At 35.4% G+C, this 23,912-nt stretch overlaps 1 protein-coding gene across 2 annotated transcripts in view; it reads right to left on the bottom strand.

Moving 5' to 3' along the window:
* SPIDR (scaffold protein involved in DNA repair) overlaps positions 1 to 23,912 on the bottom strand; it is a 627,114-nt gene that overhangs the window by 415,238 nt on the left and 187,964 nt on the right. For both annotated transcript variants that reach the window (XM_016431530.2, XM_056823886.1), the window contains one exon: positions 21,618 to 21,718. In XM_016431530.2, coding sequence (XP_016287016.2) covers positions 21,618 to 21,718 — 101 coding nt within the window. The remainder of the gene's footprint in view (positions 1 to 21,617; positions 21,719 to 23,912) is intronic.

Here is a 23,912-nt window from a genome sequence, read left to right as displayed (position 1 = left end):
AATAGAGGAGATAGAATGTGAACAACTATGGGCAAACAAGGAAGATTGTTGTTACATAATCATATCCAACTCTTCGTGATCTGGGGGATGATGGGGGTTTTTTGGCAAAGATAATGGAGTGGTTTGACATTTCCTTCTCCAACTGATTAAGGCCAACAGTATTAAGTGACTTGCCCAGGGTCACAGGGCTAGTAAGTGTCTGAGGCTGGATTAAACTCAGGCCAGCACCATCCACAGAGCCACTAGCTGCCTAAAGCAGAATATAGACAGGATAAATTAGAAAAAAAAATCAACAGAAATAATGGCATTAGAATTAAAAGGAGATTGGGAAAAGCCTTTGGTAATAGATGAGAGTATTATGTGGACCTTGAAGACACCCTGGATCACCAGGAAGCAAAATTACATGTTTTTAAACTCCTAATAACTCACAGAATTAAATCAAAATTGACTACACCAAAAGCACCTCGACATCACAACAAACATTTTGCCTGAATAAGTGCTCCAAAAAAGCATTCACAGGAGTTGGGGATAAATAATTTTATGCTATTCCCACTGTTTATGCTAGCTAGAAGTTCCATATTCTCTCCTAAATGAACGAGCATTTAAACAGACTCAAACAATACTTTCTGAAATGCTATCAGGTTCTGATGAGGTGTCAGAGGCAGATAAAACTGGAGAATCATCTAGTTCAAACCTATTTATTTTATATATAAGGATATTGACCCCCAGAAAGGGGATGTAACTGCCAATGTCACTTAGTAAGCCATGTTAGCCATCACTTAAATGAATCATTCAGCTCAGATCCAATTATTGGAGTCCTACCAAGTACCCAACTGTATGTCCCAAGGAATGATAAAAAGGATTTCGACCACTATGTAAAAATTAGGCATTCTGCCAAATTATTAAAGTGTTATTGATTTCTTTTCTAAGAATCTTTCCACGTACTTCTCTAAATATGTTTTTGTATCTATAAAATGAGCCTTTTCTTCATACATTTGCATTTGCTACACATGTAAGCAAATGGAAATATATGGGGGGAAAAAAGAGAATTGTCTTGACCTTAAAATTAGAAATATTAAGGTAATAATACTAACAATAATAGTGTTTTTAAGGTTTGTGCTTTAAAATTTTTCCAATTTTATCTTCAAAATAATCTTGGGAGGTAGGAGTTATTACCATCACCCCCATTCCACATATCAGGAAACAAAGGTTAAGTGGCCTGCTCAGTGTCACACAACTAAATAAATTTCTGAGATCAAATTTCAATTCATATCTCCCTAAATTTCCATCCACTGCTTGGTCCTCTTCATCATCTAATTCATTAGATGATGAAGTTTAACCAAACCATTCAGACTTAAGGAATTGCCACTTCTACAATAGCAATTACAGATGGGGAAACACAAAACATTCCTAATGATGGAATTTTTAATATAATACTCTATTTAAACTACTATTTTGTGTCATTTTGAATTTAATATATTAATATTTTGATATTAACCTATCATTAATATGTTAAATTAAAATTTATCATTATTATGCAACTGGCTCTCAGATTTACTTCTCCAGCCCTAATTTCTCTCTTCACTTGTGCATCTCCATCCACCAAATGAATATCTCAAACTCAATGTCCCACAGACTTCTTAAACTCAACAAACCTAAAATTGAACTTATTATCTTTCCCTCAAAACCCTCCCCTCTTCCCTACAACTTCTCTATGACTAAAGAAGGCACCTTCATCTTTCCATGCAACTAAGTTCACAACTGTGAATTTTAGATTTAATCCACCCTGCTTAGTCTTTAGAATTTTAGCAACCAGGAATGTATACACCCCCACTTAAGGATTAACTATGGGGGAGGATAGTCTATAACCCATGTATGCTAGCAAGTGACAAATCAGAACTGACTGACCCCCCCCCCATCCCACCCCGGGCTGTCCTAAGCTAAGTTTAAGCCACCACTGGTACATGTGAGACACAGGAAGTGATGTAAAGAACTGCCTTTATATTTCGCGTGACTTCCTGTGAGAGGGGCTTTTGTGGGCTTGGAGGTGGAACTTGACTTGGAAGAACTACAGTATGAGACCTCAGACTGCTTCCCTTAGGCTGTCACTTGGTGGGTGCAAGGCTTAAACTCCTTTCCCTGGCTTTCTGAAGGCACCAGCCTCCAAGGAAGCCCGTCATCTTGGAGGAGGCCTCATGGATGGAAGCTGAGCTAGATTTATTCTTCTGGGAAGGCCCCTTGGCTGAGGCCGCTGAACTCCCCCTGGCTCAGGCCAGGCCAGAGCAGAACTTTTTCCCTTTCTCTCTCTCTCATTCTTAATTTCTTCCTTCTATTGTAAGTAAACCACCATAAAATTCCATTCTGACTTGAGTATTTCATTGGGATTTAGAATTTAAATCCCTGGCAACCACTAAAATTTTATTTATTCTCAACCCTAAAATTTTACCCTTAATGCAACCTAATCATCATTTCTGTCTCTTCACTGGCTCTCACCCTTCATTCCTCTACCTAATCATTTGTTAATTCTGTCCTTTCTACCTATTGTAGCAAGGGAAGGTAAAAGTAGCAAGGGTATGATTGACAGGTCTGGATTCCAAGAGCCACTGGGTCAGGATTCTAAGCTGTTGAAAGGAGCACATTTCCAACAGTCAGTATGGACACTTCTGGACAGCTTGCAAGCAGCCTCTGAATACCATCAAACAAGGGTGAGAGGAAATTCTCCATACCCTCTGGTGGACAGAGTAGAAACATGGAGAAACCTCTCTTTCCTGGGATATCTGAGGACTCAGCTGGATTCCTGTACTTGACCCACCAAGGACTCTCTGTGTGTGAGAAATCTGGTTCCCTGTTGGACTTACTTTTAGGAAACTTAGGTATTTAGTTTAGGGTAGTTAGATAGTGGGTGTAATAACTGTGATAAGTCAGATGCAAACCCCTTCCCCTTATCCTGTCTTATCTTTCCATTCTTTGTTAATAATTCATTTTATTTATATGTGATTCTTCCCTTGTGTATAACCTTCCTTTCCCCTTTCCTTAAAAATCATAATAACACTATCCAACATCACACACACTCTCTCTCTCTCTCTCTGTCTCTCTCTCTCTCTGTCACACACACACACTCACACACACACTCACACACACACACACACACACACACACACACACACACACACACCCTTCTCTCCTCTGACACTACCAGCACCCGCAGGCTGGCCCTTATCACCCACATTATTGAAAAAGCCTGTTAACCTACCTTTTTTTACCTCAGATCTTTCCAGTTCATCTTCTATTCAGCTATCAAACTGATCTTCCTAAAAATGTAAGCATATCACTCCCCATTCCATAAACTCCAGTGGTTTTCTGTTAACTCCAGGGTCAGATATAAGACCCTATGTTTGGCTTTTAAAGCCTTCTATAACCTGGCCTCTTCCTAGTTTTCCAGTTTCCTCATACCTTATTCCATGTACTTTAGGCCAATGCCACTATCTTCCATGCTCTTCCTATATCACAACCCTCCATTTCCCAACTGTGCATGTTCCCAAGCTGTCCCCCATGCCTCAAATGCTCTCCCTCCTCATCTCATCGCTGAGCTTCCCTGGCTTCCTTCCAGCTACAGCTTCACCTTCTGCAAGAAATTTTTCTCAGTTTTCCTTAATAATAGTGGTTTTCCCCTGATGCTACCTCCAATTTATTTTGTCTATAACTTTTTTGTTTGTTTCTTTTTAAACCCTTGCCTTCTATCTTAGAATCAATACTGAATATCAGTTCCGAGGATTAAGAGTGGAAAGGGAATTAGGCAATTGGGGTCACCCAGCTGGGAAATGTCTAAGGCCACATTTTAACCCAGGACTTTTCACCTCCAGCAGTGGCATTCTACCCACTGAGCAGCCTACCTGCCTCTATATCTTGTTTGTACATAAGTGGTTATAGGTTGTCTCCCACACTGAGACTGGGAGCTCCATAAGAGTAGGCACTATTTGGGAAAGTGGGCTGTCTTCATATCCCCAGTGGTTACCATAGCATCAAACAAATAGTGGGCTCTTAATAAAGGCTAATTGATTCATTTTGTTAGTAATAACATAGACACATTATAGTTTCTCCTTTGTGTGATTTTGTAAAAATGGCTACATTTTCAAATGTGATTTTATTTTTAAATCCAGGGGTCAATTTGTTCTTCTCCCAGTGGGCACTGTCATTTAAGTGTTCATGCAGAGACTGTTTAATAATGTGTTAATGATGTAGCCCTTAGAGGTCATGTAGTCCAAGGGCCTTCCAAATTTATGTTTCTATGAATTCCTTACTGATAAAAGACCTCAATTTTAAAAAACAAAAACAAAATTAAATCAAATTTGCTAGAGCACATCTACTGCCTCTTACCAGACTTGGTCCCTAAAGGCAGGAGCCCTATCTAAGCTTTCTATCTTCCGTAGTTTCTGGCACATGTACTACACACAGAAGGTACTGACTGAATAACTAAAGTATAATTCAGTATCAGAAATCCACACATGGCTAGTCTCATTTCATGTGAAGGACAGAACAATTTGAATTCCTTTGGTGCATTTTTTCTCCCTATAAATTTCTCCTGGGAGATGTCAAAGGTATCAAGGTTTGGATTTAATTGTGCCAGCAGTTTCTTCAAAACTGTGCATAAAATCTCATAATTGTTTATTTTAAAGGAAAAAGGGGGAAAAATTGAGCTGAAGAATTAGTGACAACTAGTTATGTAGAAAGATTAAGATAGAATACTTAACTCAACTTAACAAATCTTTATTAAACATGATATATAATTTTTGTTTTTGTATCATGGCAAGATGCCAGAGTAACAGTTTAAACTATGTTGGAAGGAAAAAAGATAAGCCACTAAGGAAGCCAAAGAAAACTCAGCTTTGCCAATGATGGTGACCATTCTGAAAGTCAAAAGCAAGATTTTCAACATATAGATAATATGTGTCATTAACAGTGGCTGAATTTAACCCCATACACATAATTTTTTGCCAAGCCACATAGCGACTCCTCCAAGAAGCAAGTTTTTCCTCAGATGGTTGATCCCACTATGGTAAAGTTTAAGTCTTATTTATGGAAAAGTTTTAAAAAGCAAGAAGGAAAGATTCTTTCAAACCTTAAGCCTAAAAGAAAATGATCCCAAAACACTGTTGCACCAACACTTTTTTTTTAAATGATCCATAGTGTTGAAGGAAAGTAAAATCCTAGATATATGAATCCACAGTGGACCCATAAGAATTGTCCATTAGCATCAAACTCCTCACTGAGGGCAGTTTTACTCTTAAAACTCAAGTAAATGAGAAAGGAGACTGTGCTTCATAGGACTTAGAACTAGAAGGGAACTTAAAGACTGATGTGTGATACTTCCCTCACCCCCTCTACAAAATGTTTTCTGGAGGTGTTAACAAGGAACTAAATAGCTAACATGAGAGGAAAAATAAAGAGGAGAAGCAAGACAGCAAGATGACTCTATAAAATGGACTATTTAGCCCCATGAATAATCGAGAATTGGCTATTATATCACCCTTAGTCTAGATTTTTAAGCTCTCTAATTACTCCCAATAAAAATGTTTTACAGTCTAATTACCTCTTAGGTTGAACTCTTCACACCTCTGCTAATTTACTGTTAAAAAGGTCATTTAGAGTCACAAATATCCAAGATATGAAGTCATAGCCTTATATTACACAGGACTAATATTATACTCCCATGGATGGCCTGCTTTGGACTTTAATGATTCAAGTGAGTGTGTTAACAGTTAATTTGACCTCTTCTCTTCCAAAGTCAAGAACTAACTTAAATACCCTTGGATGCATCAAGATTTGAGTATGATAGAGTAAAATCCAAGCTAGAATCCCATAATTGGTTTTCTGGCTTTATTGGTCAGAGAAAAGCTGGAGATGTTCCAGAGACAGCACATTTGACCCCAGGGGAAAGAGGAAGCAAGAAGGAGAACTAAAGTAAACCCTCTCCTGCCAAAACAGCACTGAAAAACTCCAAAGAAGTTATAATCAGTCTTCCCTTAACTGGAACAAAGGATGTGTTAGATAACATAGGGCCTAAAGAAGATTTTAGGAATAAACACAAAATGGCTGTTTTAATTAGCAAAGTAAAATGGGGAAATTCAACAGTTCTTCCTTACCTCCTATTCCATTCTCTTTTCTTACAACTAAACTAATTAGCAGTCTGCACTGTTTTTAAAAGGAGGGAAATTACAGTTCACTATAAAATAAATATATTTTTAAAAGATTATAATGGAAATTTAGGCATTTATGATAGAAAGTAACCATCTTTATTATTTATCTTTATTTGAAAAAAAAAAGAAAGATGGTCAGAGGTAAAGCTGTCTTCATCAGGGAGGTCCAAATTCCACCTTCTGTGCTCCTTCAACAATCATTTTGCAAGGAAACAAGCTACTGTTTTATTATCTACTAAACCAAGCTAGTTAGTTAATGATTGGCATGGCATTCTCCACTCCTAGTTACCCTTTAATTCAAACTAAAAAAAAAACCTGGTATCAGGAAAATCTGTATGACCATTTTTAGATCCTCCTATTCAGGAGACATTATTTAACTCAGGGCTTTCCTTTTCCTTCATCCTACAATTTCTATGCAGAAATCCGAGACCACTAGAGCATGACTTCTCCTTCTCCATTCACTGAAAGGGTAACTTCTGAACAAGACTATTGCTGGTATTTCAAAGTAGCTCAGAAGAGTTCCCTGGCATCTGCTGTGACTACTAGGCATGCAGTCAAGCATATCCCCATTCCCTGAAAAGACCTACCGGGGAACTGAAGCTTTGCAATTCTGAACCACAGGGAGATATTAAAGAAATCACCACTCCCCACAACGATTCAAATAGATAGATATATTTTGTGTTCTCTCTCACTTTCTTTCCCTCTCCTCTCCCTCGCCCTCTCTTTTTCTCTCTTTCTCTTTCATACACACACACACATACACACACACACACACACACAATTTGATAGTGATAGAAATAGATATACAAAAATATTTTTGTTGTTGTTTTGAAGCAATTCAGTTGTCTTTGAAACCCCATTTGGGGTTTTCTTAGCAAAGATAGTAGAGTGGCTTGCCATTTCCTTCTCTAGTTCATTTTACAAAGAAACTGAGTTTGGTTAACAGGGTTTAGTGATTGGTCCAGGGTCATAGACCTCGTGTCTGAGGTCTGACGAAGAGAAGTCTTTTGATTCCAAACCCAGTGCTCTATCCACTGCAGGATCTGCAAATATATGTGGAAATACAGATGTGTGTATGTACACACATATATACAGAAATATATTTAGAAATATATATGTGTGCATATATATAATGATATAACTCCACAGAAATAAATGTAGGCATATATATGGAAATGTGTATTGAAATATAATATAAAGAAATATGTAAAAATGTATTTCTGCATATAAAGAAGTAGGTTTCATAGAAATATAGAGAAATATGTGTGTATATTTAGAAATATATATATATATATATATATATATATATATATATATCTGTATCTAATATAGACATAGATGTCGACATATTGTTAGAAAAGCCGTTACTCACAATTACCAAATAAGTCAGATCATGGAAACTTTATCCCTATTTTATAGATGAGGAAACAGAATCTCCAAACAATTAGGTAATTTGTTCAGGGTCACATAGCTAATAAGTATAAAAGCTCCTTAACAACCCATTAACATCAGATTTCAGTTCATCTCTTATACCTTAGTTTGTTCACTTATCAAATAAAAAGGTGGACTAGATGATATAGGAGGCTAGCATTAAATCTATAATCCTAAATTATTACAAGGAAATAAGAGAAGGGAATAAACATTTTTATAATACCAATTATGTGTCAGGCACTGCACTTTTTAAATATTATCACATTTGTTCCTCATAACAACACTGGGAGATAGGTGCTATTATTATCCCTATTTTCCAGATGAGGCAAACTTACGGTTAAATGACTTGCCCTGTGTCTTGTCACAAAGCTTACTATCTGAGACTAGATTTGAACTCAAATCTTCCAATCTCCAGGCCCAGGGCTTTACCCATTGTACCATTTAGTTGCCTCTATTACACTATTCTGTCTTAGGGAGCAGAAAGCAGGAAGAGCTTCTTAAACCCACAACACTTTGAAGACATATTGATAGACCAAATTTTCATTAGAGCCCCATTCTCCAGACTGGTGATAAAGAAGTTTTTGCTTGGTCCTACATACAGAATAAAAATATTCTCTGAATCTCTAACGTCAAGCACATCGATATTCTAGGATTCACTTTTTAGCTCTCGTATATATATATATATATATATACACACATACTTAGAATAGCTCATTGCCCACTTTGACTATTAGCATCCTGAGGACAGGTATCAAGAATGGATCAAAGTAGATGAATAATAGATGTTTACTGAATAAATTTGTCAATTTTTCTACCATATATCCAAAAAGGATACATTTTAGTATGTTAATTGCAAAGGACAAAAGAATTGATTTCATGGATTATCATGGCTTTTCCACTTCTCTTGATAGGAATCCTATAAGTATAAAAATTGTTCCAGAATTAAAGAATTTGAAGGCTGGAAAAAAACACAGTGGACATCTAGTCCATACATGAAAGGAACGGCCACTTTAACATACCCCTAAATTGGTCATCCATATTTTATTTCTTAAAAACCTTGGAAGGAGAAGCTACCAACTTTCAAGGCAGCTCATCCCACTCAAGGCCACCTGTTTTTGATAAAATGTGATTTCTTTTATTCTATGGATAATAATTCCTGTTGTAAGTAATTTTATTAAAGTTTTCATGAGTTTATTGCATTTTCATTTATTCTCAAAGAATAAGTCCTTTATTCTTTATATTTCTCTCTATTATTCTGAGTTTAAATATTTTTTTTAATTTTCCTCTGAGCTTCAAACCTATCATTTAAAACAAAAGAAATGATGGAAGCATCTTCAATCAATTTGAATATAATTTGCTTTGTATTTTAAGGAATCTAAAAGAAAAACTGAAAATTAATGTTTTCAAAGGTAGGCATGAATAAACTTTGTTTTTGAGCATTACAACAAGTTTAGATAAACAACAACAACAAATAGAAAATGTGATATTTGCCCTTAAGAAAAAAACGAACAAAACAAAAACAAAGTAGCACTGGAAAATGTGAATCTTAAAATTTCTCAGACTCTACCTTGGAACATTTGGTTAAGGCTATTCCCCATTTTAAACAATGAAGGTACTTGGTCAGGAATGTATTGGAACTCTAACATTACTCCACCCATACTTAGGCATACTTTAGGGGAAGATAAAGTTGTAAACTCCTGATGGAACAAAGAGAAAAAGTCCCCAACCCATACTTATAGTGAGGCAAAAGCCCTTAAGCTAAGTCTATTTTTAGATCTAATACAAAAGGGTGCTAAATATCTATGAATGTCAAATTAATCACTAAAAGGTCAAGCAACTTACAAAGGGCAAGCTTAGCAAAGAAGTGTGAAGTACTCAGAAGATATAATCTACCCAGAGAAGGTGAGAACTAAAGAGTGATGAAAACTAAGAATGGCCAGTCCTAGGAAAAGTATCTACTGTGATTGGTAGATATGAAAATTTAGGGGAGGTGACACAAGAGAAAAATTTCTTTAAAAGGAAGGAGCTTCAGGGCTCTAGAGGGAGTTCAGCTTTGGAAGCTGAATTGGAGGTAAGGAGTCAGAGCTGTCTCTCTGAACTCAGTTCAGGAGTTGAGGATTTCAGTGAAGAATTGGAGTTTTGCTTGGGATAAAATCTTGTAGTGAGTGATTAAAGACTGACTTAGTTTCTCTCTTAAAAAGAAAGGTCTAGGCCATTTGGCCTAGGCCCTAGCCTTTTCCTACTATTTCCTCTTACTCTGTCGCTTTTCCTTCCCTTAATTCCTTCATTTGTATTGATTAAAATCTCCATAAAACCCAGCTGACTTGGGTATTTCATATTTGGGAATTTTTCTCATGGCGACCACTTTTTTTTATTTAACTTAAGACACTAAAAATTATCTTTACAGTTTTGGCAATTCAAATTCTTGAAAACCACATTTTCGCAGTCACAAAAACAAAAAGCATTAGGAAAATGTCTAAGTTCTTTCAGAAAAAATACTTCCTGGAAAAGCGAACCTGAATTTTGGAGCTTCTACAGAATTTCCAAGTCACTCCTATGCTTTACACTTTAGGCTCATTTTTTCCCCTTTCAACAACCCTAGAAGATAGGGGTTACTTTTAGTCCTATTTTACAGATGAGGAATATTAACCTGATAAATCAGAAATTGAGGAATGACTAGAACTGGGGGATATGGAGGTGATGATAATAATTTGGAAGACTATAAAGTCTTGGTGCTGTCCTATGATACTTTTTTTTTTCAGCCAGTCTCCATTTAATGGACAATCAATTTCCAATTCTTTGATGAGTTATACATTTTTTTTTACATATTTATTTATTTTTTTTAAATATTTTATTTGATCATTTCCAAGCATTATTCATTAAAGACATAGATCATTTTATCCCCCCCCCTTACCCCCCTTAGCCGATGCGTAAATCCACTGGGCATTACATGTTTTCTTGATTTGAACCTATTGCTATGTTGATAATATTTGCATTAGAGTGTTCCTTTAGAGTCTCTCCTCTGTCATGTCCCCTCAACCTCTGTATTCAGGCAGTTGCTTTTCCTCAGTGTTTCCACTCCCACAGTTTGTCCTCTGCTTATAAATAGTGTTTTTTTCTCCTAGATCCCTGCAAATTGTTCAGGGACATTACACCGCCACTAATGGAGAAGTCCATTACCTTCGATTATACCACAGTGTATTAGTCTCTGTGTACAATGTTCTCCTAGTTCTGCTCCTCTCTCTCTGCATCACTTTCGGGAGGTTGTTCCAGTCTCCATGGAACTCCCCCACTTTATTATTTCTTTTAGCACAATAGTATTCCATTACCAACATATACCACAATTTGTTCAGCCATTCTCCAATGGAAGGGCATCCCCTCATTTTCCAATTTTTGGCCACCACAAAGAGCGCAGCTTTGAATATTTTTGTACAAGTCTTTTTGTCCATTATCTCTTTGGGGTACAGACCCAGCAGTGCTATGGCTGGATCAAAGGGTAGATATTCTTTTGTCGCCCTTTGGGCATAGTTCCAAATTGCCCTCCAGAATGGTTGGATCAGTTCACAACTCCATCAGCAATGAATTAATGTCCCTACTTTGCCACATCCCCTCCAGCATTCATTACTTTCCTTTGCTGCTATGTTAGCCAATCTGCTAGGTGTGAGGTGATACCTCAGAGTTGTTTTGATTTGCATCTCTCTGATTATAAGAGATTTAGAACACTTCTTCATGCTTATTAATAGTTTTGATTTCTTTATCTGAGAACTGCCTATCCATGTCCCTTGCCCATTTATCAATTGAAGAATGGCTTGATTTTTTGTACAGTTGATTTAGCTCTTTATAAATTTGAGTAATTAAACCTTTGTCAGAGGTTTCTATGAAGATTTTTTCCCAGTTTTTTGTTTCCCTTCTGATTTCAGTTATATTGGTTTTGTTTGTGCAAAAGCTTTTTAATTTGATGTAGTCAAAATTATTTATTTTACATTTTGTGATTCTTTCTATGTCTTGCTTGGTTTTAAAGTCTTTCCCCTCCCAAAGGTCTGACATGTATACTATTCTGTGTTTACCCAATTTACTTATGGTTTCCTTTCCACAGAGCTCTGGTCTTTTCTTTGCAAAAAGTTGGAAGTCTTCTATTTTGTTGATTGCCCATACTTTCCCTTGGAAGTATATAGTCAGTTTTGCTGGGTAGCTGATTCTTGGTTGAAGACCCAGCTCTCTTGCCTTTCTGAAGATCATGTTCCATGCCTTACGATCATTCAGAGTAGAACTTGCAAGGTCTTGTGTGACCCTGATTGGCATTCCTTTATATCTAAATTGTCTTTTTCTGGCTTCCTGTAGGATTTTTTCTTTTGTTTGAGAGCTTTGGAACTTGGCAATTACATTCCTGGGAGTTGTCTTTTGGGGGTTTAATGTAGAAGGTGTTCTGTGAGCTCTGTCAGTGGCTGTATTGCCCCCTTGTTCTAGAATCTCTGGGCAATTTTCTTTGATTATATCTTGTATCACGATGTCGAGTTTGGTGTTTATTTCTGGCTTTTTCTGGATCCAATTATTCTTAAATTATCTCTTCTCCCTCTATTTTCCAGATCTGTCACCTTGTCGGTGAGATATTTTATGTTCTCTTCTAATTTCTTGGTATTTTGGCTTTGCTTTATTAATTCTTGCTCTTTTACCCGATCGTTGTCTTCCAGCTGCCTGATTCTGGCCTTTAAAGCCTGGTTTTCCTTTTCAGTTTGGTCACACCGGTTTTGTAGATGCGTGAATTTCTTTTGCATTATTTCCCACTTTTCCTCCCAGAAGGCTTCCATCTTTTTGGTCATTTCTGATTCAAATTCTTCATGGGTTTGTGGAGAGTTTCCATTTCCTTTGGAAGGTTTCGGAGCATTTTCTTGTGTATCATATTCTATCTCCTCTGTATTTTGTATTTTGGCTCCGTAGAATGTGTCCAAAGTCGCCCCTTTCTTCTTATTTTTCTTGGTATTTTGGGGCTTCTGTGCTTCTGTGGAGTTTGCCATCTCTGAATGGGGAGGATTAGCTTTTCTTATCTCTGTCTGGTGTTCAGAGCCTTTAGTCCTGGGCAGATTGTCCATTCTATGAGCTTTCCCTGGGTTAAACTGAGTATGCCTTAAGGCAATGACTTTCACTGGAACTGGAATGGAAGGATCGGACCAGGGGGCCACACTGTCCCCCGTATCTCTCTGTTTCCCTGCTGCTAAGGTGCCCCCTCGACTGGACTGGGTCAGGTTGCTTTCCGGAAGTTGCCTTCAGAATAGCTGGCCGTGAGGCTGTTTTGTCGGCCCTGAGGGTTGCTGTTGTTTCAGAGGACCCTGCTCTCTGTGGGGGGGAGGGGCAGCAGCTTCACAGAGCTCCAAGGGCAGTGACTTTTACTGAGACTCAGATAGAAGGATCTGGCCCGTGAGGCTGTCTTGCCCGCCCTGAGGGTTGCTGTTGTTTCAGATGACCCTGCTCTCTGCGGGGGAAGGGGGCTGCGGCTTCCCAGAGCTCTGAGGGCAGTGACTTTCACTGAGACTTGGATAGAAGGCCCTGAGAGTTATTGTTGTTTCAGAGGACCCTTCTCTCTGCTGGAGAAGGGGCCGCGGCTTCCCGGAGCTCCGAGGGCAGTGACTTTCACTGAGACTTGGATAGTAGGATCCAGCTGGTGAGGCTGTCTTGCCCGCCCTGAGAGTTGCTGTTGTTTCAGACGACCCTGCTCTCTGAGGGGGGCCGGGCTGCAGCTTCCCGGAGCCTTGGACTCGGTGCTCCTACCCCTTAGGTCCAAGTGATCTCGGGTTCTGGCTTTTGAGGGGGGCCGTACCTTTTGATCCAGGTCCAGGTCCAGGAGGAGGATTCCCAGGTTCTATGCTGTTGATTGTTTTGAATTTCAGTGCCTTAGGAAGTTATAGTTTGAGATTGGTCAGGAAGGGTTTCCGGAGATCTGAACTTTAGCTTTCTCTAAGCCCCCATCTTGACCGGAAGTCCTATGATACTTTTTCTTCTTCTTTAAACCTTCGTACCATACTCAGGACACTACTTGACTATTGTCATGATAAAATATAAATACTAATAATTAACTCTCCTTAAACTGTCCCAACAACCTGAATGTTTAAATTACTCTAAAATTTTCAAAATTGTGCTCAAGTTTACCAGGAAAGGGCTATGAGAAACTCAAAATTCAGAAAAAAAGTAATATTAAGAGCCAATGACACCTACAGCTCAATAGTAAAGGCAGCACTGAATGTTGAAAAAGGCTCTGGATAACTACTCTAATTTGGAAGGAACCTTTTAAATCTATGATGATCAGGACTCCATCATTTTATCTCCTTGCATCATCTCTGGCATATTTTTTCAGTCTGGCTAATTTTCAATTTTGAGGGTGGGGCATAAATCAGAAAATGGCATCTGTTCCAGAGTTTGCTGACAGTTCTCTGTCTAGAAAAGTAATAAAATGAAAAACAAAATAAAATCCCAAACCCAAAATTCAGAGGAACAATATGCAATAAAATGTGGCACCAAAAATAATTAGAGAGGCAGTGAATATAATTTTGTATTCATGGTAGGAAGAATGAGGAAACAATTACTTAAGGAAAATGGACATGAGGAAATTAAATTTGAGGAAGAGAGTAGAATGAAGAATAGCTAAAATTCTGAGTTCTGTTCCATAAGCTTGGGTTTTGTTAAAGGCATAATTTAGATGAATAATTGGCAATTATCCTGATAAACCATAAGATGAAGGATTCTCACTTTTATTAAGGAAAACCAGAGGTTTAATCTAGAGACCTGGGTAGCCACCTTCAATGAAAGAAAAAGCTGTAGTCAGGAAGACTCTAAAGTATTAGAGAATTTTTCACCATGAGATGGTTCTAGATTTGTCTCATGATCCTTTTGAAGTGTGGAATGATGAAGATGAAAGAGGATATGGGTACATGCCAAAGAGAGATCTCACAAATATCAACACCACTTAAGCACCCTGGCATCATACTTTGTAATACCTACAAGTTTTTTAAGACTGGTTTTATATATCTGGGGCTTTGTCAATTCTGAACTAAATTCAGCATGAAGAAATTTTTGGTATGCTTTTAAAATACATCTGGTTTAGAGAACTTCATAAGAAAACACAAAAATTCCCACAGAAAGAGATTCCCCTTTCCTTAGAGGTTTATATAAATCTTGCATTCTCAAAAAATATAAACTAATTATCTCTAAACAGGGGTTCTGAACCCGGTATCTTCTGTCTCTGAATAGATTTGAAGAGGTCAATTAACTTGTATAGAAAAAAAATTACCTTTATTATGACAAAATTAGTTGCTTTTGTAATCCTATGGGCAATATTTTGTACACTTAAAAACATTCTGAAAAGGAATAGGCTTCACTGGATTACCATGAGGAGTTATGACACAGAAAGTTAAGAACTTTTGTAATGAAAAGAATCTCAACATTATTAGTAATTTAAGTGAAAAAAAAAAGCATCAGAGAGATAAGCCTTCCTAGGATTGCAGGAAGTAATATTGTAGTTTATTGGTTTTCATTTAGGAACATACACAGCTATTTTTAGTTTATGATTCTTGATATCCAAAGCATTGTGAAAATACTTGTCCCAGCTGTTCCTGAGTAGAAGCCAAAGAGTAAAGAACTAAGAAGCACAATCAACCCTAATGTCCCTAGAACTTAATTCATGCCTCAACTCTGTTTTTCATTCTTTAGTCTGGATTTGACATCACACAAACGTAATCAAATGAAAACTCATTGGAGACACGATCTAGAAACTTACTTTATCTTAAGGCAAATATCTGTCTTGGTAATTATTTCTTCCCTTTTCCCCTGACACACACAATTTAGCCTCCTAATCACCACCCTGTTAGAAATAAGGGAAGAAAGAAAATGAAATGGTTTCTCAATAGATAGCAATGAAATATGGTCATAGAAAAGACTTAAAAAATCTGTGAAGTGGATGGAACTTGTCCCAATGTGACCGACAAAACAAGGTGTGACTTTCTTATGGCCCCAGTGAAACAGAAAGCATAAGAGAATGGATTCTGGTTATTAAGAGTCTATCTGGGTGGTAGAAGTAGGGGGGGAAATCATCTTTTAAAAAAAAAGGAAAAAAGAAACAAATTTACATTCAAGTAACAAAAATGTTAAGATTTCTTTTTATTTTTAAGGTAGAAAACATTGCTGGAGAAAGGCCATTCATGTATCATATTACATCAAATGGAAATATGTTCTTTTTGATTACCAGAGAACTGAATAATTCTAAAAAAGATGAAAGGAACCAAAAAAGCAAAAAAATAAAGCTAACCTTCCCATCAAGGGATTACAACATATAACAAATAGCTTAATTTATTAAACCATAATGTCTCATGCTCTGAAGGACATAAATAAGGAGAGATTGGGTGGGACCAGTACACTTCACAAGAACAGCAACAAAAAAAGAAGGTGTGGTTCATAAAATAATCACTTGGTTGCTAAAATCCCCTTGTAAGCTTGTGAGAAAAAGGGGATGCTGTGACTGGTGCATTTATTTGCTCAAGCAATTATATTAATCCATGATTATAATGAAGAAAGAATATTTCTGTGTCATAAAGACTGAATTCTGAAATTGGTTCAGAAAAAAGCAAAGGCAGAAGGTTCAAAGCTCATACCTAATCTAAAAAGATAGCTTTATAGTGTATCAGAACTGTCATTTTATGTGACAATGAAATAAGTCCCAAAGGGAGTTACTTGTGATCTTTATTGATTGAGGTCTTTGGTTACATTTGAATAGATCAGTGAAAGTCAGAATGGTGAAAGACAAGTATCTGGAATGTGATATGTACATGTATAAATTAATTATTAGTTCCTATTAGAATATTATTTTTAAATCATACTTTTAGTATACATTTTTGGAGAAAAGGTAAAAAAATGCTTCTTTATTTATCTAGCATCTTCAATTTTGTAATCATGAACCCATCTAAGAAACCACAAAGAAATAAATATGAATGAAATGAAATTATTTGCTATTTAGTTGTTTCAGTCACATCCAATTCTTTGTGACCCTTTTTGGGGTTATCTTGGCAGAGATGGTAGAGTAATTTGCCATTTCCTTCTCCAGATCATTTTACAGATGAAGAAATCGAGGCAAACAAAGTTAAGTGACTTGCGTGTCTGAGGCCAGATATGAAGTCAGGTCTTCCTGACTCCATGGCCAGTGTTTGATGCACTGTGCTACCTATCTGTCCTAAAAGAAATTATATTTCAGCTTAATATATAATCAGAGCCAAATATAGTTTAATGTCTTTAATGTCAGGGATTTAAGTAATTGTGCTTTCCCAAAAATAATCATCACTTGTCCTTGTCTCCCATGTCCTAACTCTTTCTTTGCCTCTGAAGATACTGTTCTCCTACCTCCAATGCTGCCATGTTCTCTCTCCTCATGGAGACAGGAGATTCCCACTTCCTGTTTTCCTTTCACCCAACTCTTTCCCCTGATTCTTTAAGTCCTAGACACCTATTAGCAGTCCTCTCCTCCATTACTTTAATTTCACCCCTCTTTCATGACATGATCATACATTTGTTATCAGCTGCTTTAAAAAGTTTGACCTTAGTCCTCGATTAAATGGTCAACTCTTTAAAGCCAATCTATTTCTCTTGTATCCCCCATACCATCCAGTAAAGTGAGGTATACACTGTAGTCACTCAATAGTTGAGAGCTGGTAGAATAGCTTCTTTAGATGTTCAATTTTATTTGGCTATTATTCATTTGAGATGTTACATTCTATGCCCACCATAATAATCTAACCCATTCCCATTTTGGTTATATAATTTTCAAGGGATTAGCTAATAAAACATTAAAATAAATGAATGTTTAGGGGAATTCTTACAAAATTTAATGCTGTTCCTATTCCACTTAGTTAAACAATAGACCTTTTCTTACTGAACACTTCCACTCAAGCTACAGAAGACATTATAAGGACTTTGGAATTTCCTGTCTTTCTGGTACAGTGAACTATGCCGAGTCAGGACTGGGACATTTATAAAGATAATGGCAGAAAATAAGTAATGTCCAGTGTAGCTAAGAAAAGAACAAACTGCCCCCTCCAGTGGAAGGTAAACTTTGCTTGACAGCATACAGATCAGATGAAGTGGTCATGATTTATCTAGCCATTGCTTATAACCCTGCCAAGGATTTGTTTTGACAATACCACAAAGAATTCTAGAAGCTCCAAATTGGAAGTCTCTTTATAGATCTTCTAGTTACACCCATATTTTGTTAAATTCTGAATTTAACACAGACCAAATACAATTAATATTTCCATATAAAAAAGCTGTACATGCCTAGAGACTTGCTGATCTGATCAAATGGGTTTTCATTTAGAAAGGGATGAGGAGAAAGAAAATTATACCCCATCTTTTTTGGCTAAGCATGATATTAAAGAAAATTGCATATATTCCAAAGGGAAAATATGAATATTAGTGCAGAAATAGGATTTGGTATATAAAAGAAGAGCAGGTTTAGGAAATATGTACTGTTGTCTCCATAAATGTATACAGCTCTTATAATTAAAAAAAAAGTGAGATATCTCTAACACTTGGTTGACTATTACTGGTGATCACAAAATGGCAAAGGAAGGAAGGATAGGAGAGTATGAGGAAAAGCCTTTCATTGAAAAGAAACAGATTATTTCCTCCATGAATTTTTTTCTAGTGTAAGCAATATGTATTCTTTCACAACACGACAAAAACAGAAATATTTATTGTATGATAATACATATACAATCTATATCATATTACCTGCCTTCCTAGGGAAGGAGAGAGAGAAAACATAGATTACAAAATTTCAGAAAATGATTATTAAAAATAGTATCGACACATAATCTGGAAAAGAAAAAAAAACAGAAGCAAAAGAAAAAGGTTAAAGCCCTGCATATTAAGAAGGCAGACTCCAAGAAGGAAAACCTTGGAATGAAGAGGCATGGTAGAAAGCGCATTAGGATGAAGAACAAATTAGAAAACAGAAGCTTTAGTGTGATAAGCTAAATATATATATAAAGACCCCTTTAGGCAAAAGGAAGAAAAAGATGAGTGGAATAAGTCACTTTGTTGTTGTTGTTGTTCAGTTGTGTTCAACTCTTTATGATCCCATTTGAGGTTTCTCGGCAAAAACAATGGGAGGGGTTTGCCATATCCTTTTTCAGCTTATTTTACAGATGAGGAAATGGAGGTAAATATGGTAAAGTGACTTTCCCAGGTTCACACAGCTAAGAAGTGACTGAGTATCAGATTTGAATTTAGGAAGATGAGTCTTTTCAACTCCAAGCCTGGCATTCTATCCATTGTAACACTAAGCTGCCTATTAAATGGTAAGGGAATGCTGTGAGACCTGGATTTCATGAATGCATTGGACAAAGTTTCTCATGGGACATGAAATCTTTCATTTCACTTCCTCTTCACTCTTTAGCTTGCTCCACATGAACACCAGCTGCCTGATAACAAGAATCTGTTTCTTTGGAATGAAAGCCTTTTCCTTTCTACCTTCCTATCCTTCCTTCCCTCACCATTTTTGTAGTCACCAGTCATAGTCAATCAAATCTTAGACAGAAAGTAGCCATGCCATCCTTCCCCATCTCCTCTGCATTTCTTTGCCCACTTTCCAGTACCCCATTATGATCTGTCTTACTCAATTAACTCCTTAAAACTGGTGACTGTCTTGATTTTGGTTTCATATCTCCAGTGCTTAGCATGATAACTGACATATAATGAGCACTTAATACATGCTCTCTCCCTCTATCTAATATCTTTATAGATAATGTCAAAGGAGATAAAGTATTGATTTTCCTTTTTTGCAACCAGGATTTTTCTAAAATAAAGTTTGTGAAGCACTTTAGAAAAATCAGGACATCTAGCTCATTTCTCTAGCTATCTTCTTTTTTTCTTATATCTCTATTCCTTTTTTCTCAATCTAGTGACACTGGCTTACTGGCTACTGTACAAACGAGATATCCCATTTCTCAGCTCAGGGAATTTTCTCAGGCTATTCCCTAAAGTACATTGCCTTTCCATCTCCTCCTATTAGTTTTCCTGAAAGTCACAATTAAAATCCCATCTTCTACAGGAAATCTTTCCTAAACCCTTATAATTCTGGTATGTCTCCTCTTACTTCCTATTTATGCTGTATATAGTTTCTCTTTATGTATTTGTTTCCTTGTCCTCTAGCCCATTAAATTGTAAGGTCTTTAAGATAAAAGAGTTGTCTTTTGCCTTTCTTTATAACTCCAAAACTTGGCACAATGTTCAATAAATAGTTATTGACAGACTAACTGATTAAATATAATGATTTCTTCTACCAATTCTAAAGTGATAATAATGATATTATGATAATTTTAACATTTCCATCAACTCAGAATCATTTAAATTCAACCATAGTATTGTTTCTGTCCCAGAGGAAGATAAAAACTACTTTTTAGGTGGTGGGAAAATTTTCCAATATGAAAAAAACTAAAACTAAAACTAAGGGTATAGAACTGAAACTTAAAATAATGAAAATCTTAAGCAAAAGACAAAAAAAGTTACTTCAGTTCTCAAATCTAATGATATTTGAGATGTTTAAGCACTTATCTTCAATGTATATAAAAAGTAACAAAAAAGTTAATACAATTAAAATAACTAAGTATTTTGGGGTCTTTTATGATAAAATCGTATATTGTTCTGATTGACATTTTACAAAAAATAACAATAAAGACACAATAATCAAAAGTAATTGTTAAGAAATGACTTATTTTATACTGAGTATGCAATTTTCATGATTTAAGAATTAGCATCAGTAAAATGGACTAAAAAAAAAAAGCTGTATTATTTAGCATCAGAATTTGTGAAATTCCACATTTGTCAAAGAATCAGAGAGATAGCTATGTAAAACAGGCATCTCAGACAGGGAAATAGGTACCTGCCTCAAGGAAGACTCCCCCACATGCACACCTCCCAAGGAATAAAAATATTCTTGAGTGTATAGGTCATTAGAGTGTGAATTATTATATATTCAATTTAGATGCACAAGTTTATGAAATGGAAATATGATTTATATAACTTTACATGTATAATTGATAATAGATAGCTTGCCTTCTCCGAGGGTGGGAGAAGGGCTAGAGAAAGGCAAGAAAAGAATTTGAAATTAAAAAAAAATATACACCAAAAATGAATAAATAATAAAACAAGTTTAAAAAAGACATGCAAGCCTATACTGGGGGTGTTCTAGATGAAAATAATCCAAAAGAACAGATTTGTTTTAGGTAGGAAGGGAACTTCATTTTAGAGGAATTCATAAATTAAGAAAGATCTTTCAAAGAGCTATAATTGGGGTCATTGGCTTGGGCAAGAAATGTCCAGAGGAAAGCAAAGAATTCCTGGAGCAGGGATTCTTAACCTGTTTTGTGTCCTGGACCTATTTGGCAATCTAGTGAAATCTATGAACCCCTTCTTAGAATAATGTTTTTATGTGCTTGAAATTAAGTAGAATTAAAAAAAAAACCAATCATCTTGAATAAGAGTTATCAAAACAAAACAAAAAAATTGCAAACTCCAGTTAAAGTTTCTATAACCCAGAGAAATGACTCTAGTATAAAAGAGCTGATGATTCTCCCTGCAAGGACAAATGGAAGAGTAGAGAAAGGTTAGTGTGAGAAAGGAACTCTTCTGAAAGTCCAGGAAACATCAGTGTATATGCATAGAGTTCAAGAGTTAGTGAGAAAAGGTTCTTTTCTATGAGTATCATCAAGAGGTTTTCAAAATCAAGACTTAAAAATATATATCAAAAAAATTTCTGTGGCTTAAAGACTCTGTTAAATTGTAGGACTATGGATTCATATGCCTAGAAATTTCTTTTTTAGAATATAACCAAAACTTTAGGAAAAAATATTCAATCTGCAAAGTATATTATACAAAGTCAAAAATACAATTTAAATATCCACATAAGTTCATCTGATAATTCACCAGCAGACACATTCATGCAAGTTTTACCTGGAAGTGTTTTGTTGGAAGTAGCATTCTGATGCCTCCAGAAAGTTATGGCAGACCGTTCTCTATTCTGTAATCGATTTAACCTTTCTGCTAGCCCTCCCCTATAGAGGAGAAAAAATGTTTAAATTAGAAAAGATTTATTCCATTTGTCAAACAGTTAAACTAAGCAAAAAGTAAAGCATGACTTCATGAAACATCAAGTAACAATAAAAAAAACCAAAAAAATGAAAAAAGAAGAAAACATGAAATATCTCACTGAAAAAAAAAAAACAACTGACCTAGAAAATGGATTCAGGAGAGGCAATCTAAGAATTATTGGACTACCTGAAATCCATAATTAAAAAAAAATACACATACAAGGTAAAGTTAAGGGGTTGGAACATAATTTATTGTTCATCATAAAAAGTAAAAAAAGCAGGAGGAACAATCATGATCTCAGACAAAGCTAAAGCAAAAACAGACCTGATTTTAAAAAGATAAGGAAAGAAATTATAAGTTGCTGAAAGGTACTATAGACAATGAAGCAATAACAACACTGAACATATACACACCAAATAATATAGCCTCCAAATTTTTAAAGGAGAAAATTAAATGACCTTCAGGAGGAAATATCAAGTAAAACTATATTAGCAGGGGAACTAAACTTCCCCCTTTCAGATCTAGATGAAGCAAACCCAAAAATAAACAACAAAGAATTAAAGGAAGAGGAAAGAAAGAAAGAAAGAAAGAAAGAAAGAAAGAAAGAAAGAAAGAAAGAAAGAAAGAAAGAAAGAAAGAAAGAAAGAAAGAAAGAAAGAAAGAAAGAAAGAAAGAAAGAAAGAAAGAAAGAAAGAAAGAAAGAAAGAAAGAAAGAAAGAAAGAAAGAAAGAAAGAAAGAAAGAGAATTTAGAACTAATAGATCTCTGGAGAAAATTAAGTGGGAATAGAAAGGAATATATCTTCTTCAGCAGTACATGTCATCTACACAAAAATTAAACTTGTGTTAGGTCATAAAAATTTCAGAAATAAGTGAACCATAAAGTGTTCTATAAGCATAATAATATTCATTATAATAATAGTAATAGATTTTTTTAAAACTTGGTTTTTCATAGAAAGTATGCTTTGACTTCTAAAGAAAAAAAAGAAAAATATAGATATTTATTTCTATTATGTTAGGTTATCATAACTTCAAATTCAATCAATTTGTGGCAAGCATTTACTGAGCACCTGCTATGTGCCAAAATTACGGCTATAGGTCCTCCGCACACAAAAAAACAAACATAAAAGATGAAACAGCCTCTGATTAGAAGAACTTAAATTTTATCAGAGGAAATAATACATACATTTACAAGTGTGTGGAGAATACATATATAATAGAGAAAAGGTTGCATGTATTAACAGAAAAACACTAGGAGCTTTTCTAATACCAACAGGTAAAATGCAAGAATGCTTATTTCTATGCTTATTTGATATATTAAAGACATGCTAACCTATAGTTTGTAAATTTTTTATTTTTATTTTTATCATTGCATTGGATTCTTTTGTAATCCTATTTATTTTAGGTCAAGCATTTAAGAAGAAATGAGAAGAAATTTAGAGGTAGACACATAATCAAAAATAATACAAAACAAACCCTATTTGCACACAGCATGGGGGTGTATTTAGGAAATACAAGTGAATCAGCAAATAATGTAAAATAGTAAGTTAAGCAAGGGCAGGATACAAAATAAATCCACAAAAATATTAGCATTTCTACATAGTGCTATCAAAAACCAGGAAGAAATAAGATAAATTTTAATCAAAATAATCACAAAAAGCATAAAATATCTAAAAGTACTATACCAAGACATATAAACAATATATAAATACAACTAAAATATACTTTATATAAATAATAAGAGATTTTAATAATTGCTTATATTTGAGTTGTGCTGACAAAGTAAAAAATGGTTTTACCATAATCTATTTACAAATGCGTGCTAAAACAATAATTGTCAAGATAATTTTATAAAACTATACAAAATACTAAAAACTTAATTTATAAGTACAAAAGGCTAAAATATAAAGGAAAATTTGAGAAAAAGTACAAGTGATGGGAATATAGTATCATGAGTCCTCAAACTATATTATAAATTCATAATCAAATCAACAACTCTATGAGAGCTTACTATATTCCAGGTACTGTATGTACTAAATGCTGGAGATACAAAGAAAGACAAAAAAAATATCCCTACAGTCAAGGGAGTCAGAATCCAATGGAGAAGATATTATGGAAATAGTTATGACCTTACAAGATATATAAATAATAAATTGGAG

The sequence above is a fragment of the Monodelphis domestica genome, chromosome 3 (genome assembly GCF_027887165.1).
Source record: "Monodelphis domestica isolate mMonDom1 chromosome 3, mMonDom1.pri, whole genome shotgun sequence".
NCBI lineage: Eukaryota > Metazoa > Chordata > Mammalia > Didelphimorphia > Didelphidae > Monodelphis > Monodelphis domestica.
This window is presented reverse-complemented; position numbering and strand designations above follow the sequence as displayed.